Source organism: Nipponia nippon, unplaced genomic scaffold (genome assembly GCF_047370975.1).
Source record: "Nipponia nippon isolate SJK-2023a ecotype South Korea unplaced genomic scaffold, ASM4737097v1 scaffold_61, whole genome shotgun sequence".
NCBI lineage: Eukaryota > Metazoa > Chordata > Aves > Pelecaniformes > Threskiornithidae > Nipponia > Nipponia nippon.
In genome coordinates, this window is record NW_028262382.1 from 359,334 (window position 1) to 365,333 (window position 6,000).

Here is a 6,000-nt window from a genome sequence, read left to right on the forward strand (position 1 = left end):
CTTCTTTGCCCTGCTGCCACAGACTTACCGTGTCAAGGGCTGTGAAGATTTCTCCCTTTGTTAACTCTCAGCGTCCTCCTGCCACCAACTGCCTTTACCCTCTCTCTGCCTCACTCCTCTCCCCTCGGTGCCTGCAGGCAGTGCCCTGCTGCGCTTTGCAGAGGAGCTGCTCCTGGGCAGAGCTGTCTCTCTGCAGGGCTGCCCACTTGCCAGCAGCTCCCTCCATCCCAGGAGCCCAGCGCAGCTCAGCAGCAGAGGCCCAGCCCAAGGCAGCACTTTCCCTGCCCCTCTGGGCTCCCTCCAGGTGTCCCTGGGCCTCCAGGGCTGACAGCTCCTGCAAGACAGCAGGGTCTCTCCTGGGGAACAGAACTTGAAGCAGACTGAAGTCACCACCAACTCTCCCTCCCTAAACACTGCACAGACTGATTCCTGCAGTGGGAATTGCTCTGCCAGGGTGTGCGGAGCTACAGGAGGTGTCAATGTTCCCCTCTGGACACTTACATCCCTGTGCCATGGTCAGGCAGGGCATGTAGGCAGTGACAGGCAGGGGATCATTTCCACCTGTGCAGGGCAGGGATCGAGCCAAGTCAATGTCAGCATCTCAGCTCTCATCAGTATTCCTGAGGCCGGAGGGGCATTCAGCTTCTCCAGTGCACCCCACAGACCCACAGGAGGTGGGATTCCTCTTGCCTCAGCTTGGCTGCACAAAAGAGCTGTCAGCTCCTTCTCCAAGCTGCTGTGTTAATAATGGGGACAGAGGCCAGGAGTGAGCTTTTCCGATGCCAACGCCCGGTGACATTGGAGCTGCCCGAGGTGGTTCAGGACATGTGCAGGAAACTCCAAGCTCTAATGGAGCAGTTGTGAGAGACAGGGCGGCATCTGGGGGCATTGCCTTGGCAGCTGGTGGGGAATCCCTTTGGCCAACTGAAATGGTAGAAAACGATGACAGTTAGGACAACCCAACCTGTCCCTCCTCAGTATGCTTAGGGCAGCCGACAGAGGTATTCATCTGACCAAATGGAGTCACGTGCCCCAGGCGAGCTCAGTCTGTCTTCCTCTTCTCCATCAGCTGTATTTCCTACATCTCCACTAAGTGTAACCAAAGGTTTCCCATGGACATCCCTACATTGCCTAGAGCAAATGCCGGGCAGCTGCTCGACTTAATGGCCAAATGCAGGCCTGTAGTTCTACCTCAGATGCCAAAGCTGCCCAGCACTACTGGAGCGTCCAGCTGGCTGGGCAGTGCAGGACCCACAGGACAGCTGTCCCCATCCCAGGCTGGTACATAACAGACACCCCAGGGCATCTCAGATAGATTTGGTGTGTATGAGCACGTGACTGAATGGCACTGCTGCAGGGAGCCAAGGTCTGTCCCATGTCTATCCAGGAGATGCAGGCAGTACATGAATATGAAGCACATCACAACACTCGAATGCCAACACTGTTAAATGCTGCTGATGCTTCTTACCCCCATCCTTTATTCATCTCCTTGATGATACAATCAAGGAACGGGTGAATGATTTTCACAGTTTACCTGGATGACACAATGTCCATAGCCAAGGACTTTCTCAGCAGCACCTTGTCCCTCCTGGAGATCAGCTTGGCCTCCACCACAGGCTCGCAGGGACTCCAGAGACACCACAGACAGCAAAGCCCTCTCCCGTCAGGGCTGCAAAGTCCACCCCTCTTTGTCTCTTGCCTTGGGGAGCACAGGGTTTGCTCACCTTGTGGGCCCCTCATTTCATCCTCACATTGCCATCTGCCATCCACGCCAGCATGTCTCTGCTCTGAAGCAAAGTCTTTGCTTGCACAGGATCTTGGGCGCAAGATCTGTGACAAGTCTGAGGTTGGCCCTGCTGGCACCAAGCTGAGGGGCTGCAGCCCAAATGCGCACCAATGGCCTCAGCCTGGGGCACAGACAGGAGGGGATGGAGCCCTGTGTGCTGTCACAGAGCTGTGATATTGATGTAAATACCTGCTGAGGTGTGGTGGGACAGGTCAGAAAATTAAAGGTTCTGTGATGCATGGATAGAGGCTGTTCAGAGGAGAGAGGTGGGGAAGATCAGGAGGGGGATGCCCTCAGTGGGAGGGAGCTGCCTGGATGGATGGAGGTCCTCTATGGGATGGGCAGCAGATTGGGTAAAGCCTTTTGGGTGAGGGTCAGAGGACAGGCCCATTAGGGAGACATCCTGGTAGGATGTAAATCCCTGGAATCAGATGAGGAAGAGGACAAAGTCTTATTTAAGCAATTCCAGTTCAATGACCCCACATCCCCCCTGGGGACTTCATTCACCCTGACACTGATGGGAAGGGGACAGTGCAGGCTGCAAACAGACCCGGATGTTTCTGTGGGTTCTTGGGGCCAGCTTCGTAGCCCAGCGGCCTGATGGCCAACATTGGTGATGCTCACCTGGATCTCATACTTGGAATCAGGGAAAAACAGGTCAGGGATACTGCTGTTGTGCAGCAGTATTTCCCCCCTTCTTAAATATGTTATCACAGAGGCTATACCACCACCACTGATTTGCTCAGCTTTGGCCAGCGGCGGGTCCATCTTGGAGCCGGCTGGCACTGGCTCTGTTGGACGTGGGGGAAGCTTCTGGCACCTTCTCACAGAAGCCAACCCTGTAGCCCCACCCGCTATCAAAACCTTGCCATGCAAAACCAATACAGGCGCTCCTCTGGCACTTCTCCTCAGGACACTCCTCAGCTGCTCTCCTCACAGCCTGTCCTGATGCCCCAGGTTATTCTGCCCCCAGGGCAGACCTTGCCCCTTTGCCTTGCAAAGCTCCAGGACGTGTCTGTTGGCCAAATCCACAAGAGTGTCAAGGTCCCTCTGCACTGAAACTCTAAGGTGTCAGCATTTAAAGCTTGGGGGCCAGTGTCTGAAACAAAAGGATATGGGGAATTGCAGGACACTAGAGGTAATGAAGCAGACTTATGCGCTTCATGGAGTTGCTACCCAAGGTGGAAACTATCACAGCAGCCATCTCAGAAATACCCAAAGGAGATGGAGTCAGTGGGAACCCAGGAGGCAGAGGAAAGGGAGACAGGATAAGGGGTAATGGTTTTAAAGTAAAGGAGGGTAGATTTAGACTGAACAAAGGAAAAAAAAATTCACGATGAGGGTGGTGAAACACTGAAATGGGTTGCCCAGAGTGGTGGTAGATGCTCCATCCTTGGAAACATTCAAGGACAGGCAGGATGGGGCTGTGAGCAACTTGATCTAATTGAAGATGTCCCTGCTCATTGCAGAGGGGTTGGTCTAGATGACCACTAGAGGTCCCTTCCCACCCAAACCATTCTATGATTCTATGAATGCTATGACCAAGACTAGAGGGGGCCCTGCCTCGAGCCAGGTGGAGGAAAGGGACAACCGGATTTACTTGACTGTGTGGATTCGATGGCCTTGCACAGCAGAATCATAGAATCATAGAATTGTCAAGGTTGGAAAAGACCCTTAAGATCATCGAGTCCAACTGTTAACCTAACACTGCCAAGTCCATCTATACCATGTCCCTAAGCACCACATCTATCTGTTCTTTAAATACCTCTAGGGATGGAGACTCAACCACTTCCCTGGGTAGCCTGTTCCAATGCTTGACCACCCTCTCGGTGAAGAAGTTTTTCCTAATATCTAACCTAAACCTCCCCTGGCGCAGCTTGAGGCTGTTTCCTCTCGTCCTATCACTCGTTACTAGGGAGAAGAGGCCGACCCCCACCTCACTACAACCTCCTTTCAGGTAGTTGTAGAGAGTGAGAAGGTCTCCCCTCAGCCTCCTTTTCTCCAGACTAAACAACCCCAGCTCCCTCAGCCGCTCCTCGTAAGACTTGTGCTCTAGACCCTTCACCAGCTTCGTTGCCCTCCTCTGGACACGCTCCAGCACCTCAATGTCCTTCTTGTAGTGAGGGGCCCAAAAGTGAACACAGTACTCGAGGTGCAGCCTCACCAATGCCGAGTACAGGGGCACTGTCACCTCCCTGGTCCTGCTGGTCACACTATTCCTGATACAAGCCAGGATGCCATTGGCCCTCTTGGCCACCTGGACACACTGCTGGCTCATGTTCAGGCAGCTGTCAACCAACACCCCCAGGTCCTTTTCTGCCAGACAGCTCTCCAGCCACTCCTCCCCCAGCCTGTAGCGTTGCATGGGGTTGTTGTGACCAAAGTGCAGGACTTGGCACTTAGCCATGTTGAACCTCATACAGTTGGCCCCGGCCCATCGGTCCAGCCTGTCCAGGTCCCTCTGTAGGGCCTTCCTACCCTCCAGCAGATCGACACTTCCACCCAACTTGGTGTCATCTGCAAACGTACTGAGGGTGCACTCGATCCCCTCATCCAGATCATCAGTGAAGATATTGAACAGGACCAGCCCCAGTACTGAGCCCTGGGGAACACCACTCGTGACTGGCCACCAAGTGGATTAACTCCATTTAGCACCACTCTCTGGGCTCGGCTGTCCAGCCAGTTTTTAACTTAGCGTAGAGTGCACCCATCCAAGCCGTGTGCACCCAGCTTCTCCAGAATGCTGCGGGAGACAGTGACCCGCAGGAGTATAAGGTTCTAGTGGACATCGGTACACAGTGTACCCTAATGCCATCAAGCTATAAAGGGGCAGAACCCATCTGGATTTCTGGAGTGACAGGGGGATGACCACGGGACTGTAGGAAAGGAGTGCAGGTGCCTATTTGTAACAGACACCATGACTGAAGCAAGGGGAATCCCTCTGCCAAGGCAATTCTGTGGACCAGTTCTTCTGTGAAATCCCCCACATCCTCAAGCTCTCCTGCTCAGGTGCCTACCTCAGGGAGGTTGGGCTTATTGCGGTTAGTGCCTGTTTAGTCTTTGGGTGTTTTGTTTTCCTTGTGGTGTCCTATGTGCAGATCTTCAGGGCCGTCCTGAGGATCCCCTCTGAGCAGGGTCAGCGCAAAGCCTTTTCCACGTGCCTCCCTCACATGGCTGTGGTCTCCTTGTTTGTTAGCACTGGTATATTTGCCTACCTGAAGCCCCCTGCCACCTCCTCCCCATTCCTGGATGTGGTGGTGGCAGTGCTGTATTCGGTGGTGCCTCCAGCAGTGAACCCGCTCATCTACAGCATGAGGAACCAGGAGCTCAGGGATGCCCTATGGAAACTGATGCAATGGATGCTGTTTCACTCACAATAACCTGTCTTCCCTTCTCATCACATTTCCCAGAGACTTTCTGTGTCAGATGTGGCATGCCCAATAGCAGCTCTTCAATAAAACGGAATCTCCCAGGTCCAGTGTCTGAAGGCTGGAGTCTTCCTCCAAAGCTGCTGCCAAGAAAATGTCCAAGGGAGTGTTTTTTTGAAGAATCTGATCTCCTTGTGTTCTCAGTGTTTTGGGAGTTAAGATCATGGTACTATTGAGTTCCACTGGACCACATGTTCTTAATTTAAAAGCTCTCTTCTTGGTGTCCAGGGGCAGGGCAGATGGCCCATGAGCTCCCATTCTCTCCTCAGGTTTCTTCACGTATGACAGGACTGATGGCATATACGAGACTCCCTGGAAATGAATTTGGAGGGGTGGGGAGAGGAGAGGATGGGGACTCCCCACGTGCCCTGGGTTTGGAATGAATGGAGGCTCAGAAGGTGAAAGGCCCTCAGATGTGAAGCCCCCCAAAAGCAAAACATGAAGCTGGTGAAGCTGTTGAAGTGTCTAGAGCACAAGTCTTACGAGGAGCAGCTGAGGGAGCTGGGGTTGTTTAGAGTGGAGAAGAGGCTGAGGGGAGACCTTATTGCTCTCCACAACTACCTGAAAGGAGGTTTTAGCGAGGTGGGGGTCAGTCTCTTCTCCAGGTAACAAGTGAAGAGGAAATTGGTTCGAGTTGTGCCAGGGGAGATTTAGATTAGATATTAGGAAAAAAAATCTTCCCAGAGAGAGTGGGTAGGCATTGGAATGGACTGCCCAGGGAAGTGGTACAATCACATTTCCCTGGAAGTATTCAAAAAACATGTGGATGTGGTGCTTCGGGACATG

At 53.1% G+C, this 6,000-nt stretch overlaps 1 protein-coding gene across 1 annotated transcript in view; it reads left to right on the forward strand.

Moving 5' to 3' along the window:
* LOC148051266 (olfactory receptor 14A16-like) overlaps positions 1-5,166 on the forward strand; it is a 36,231-nt gene extending 31,065 nt beyond the window's left edge. Inside the window, exon 3 of the mRNA XM_087738207.1 lies at positions 4,983-5,166. Within this exon, the coding sequence (XP_087594333.1) occupies positions 4,983-5,166 (184 nt within the window). The remainder of the gene's footprint in view (positions 1-4,982) is intronic.
* The last annotated feature ends 834 nt before the right edge of the window (positions 5,167-6,000 follow it).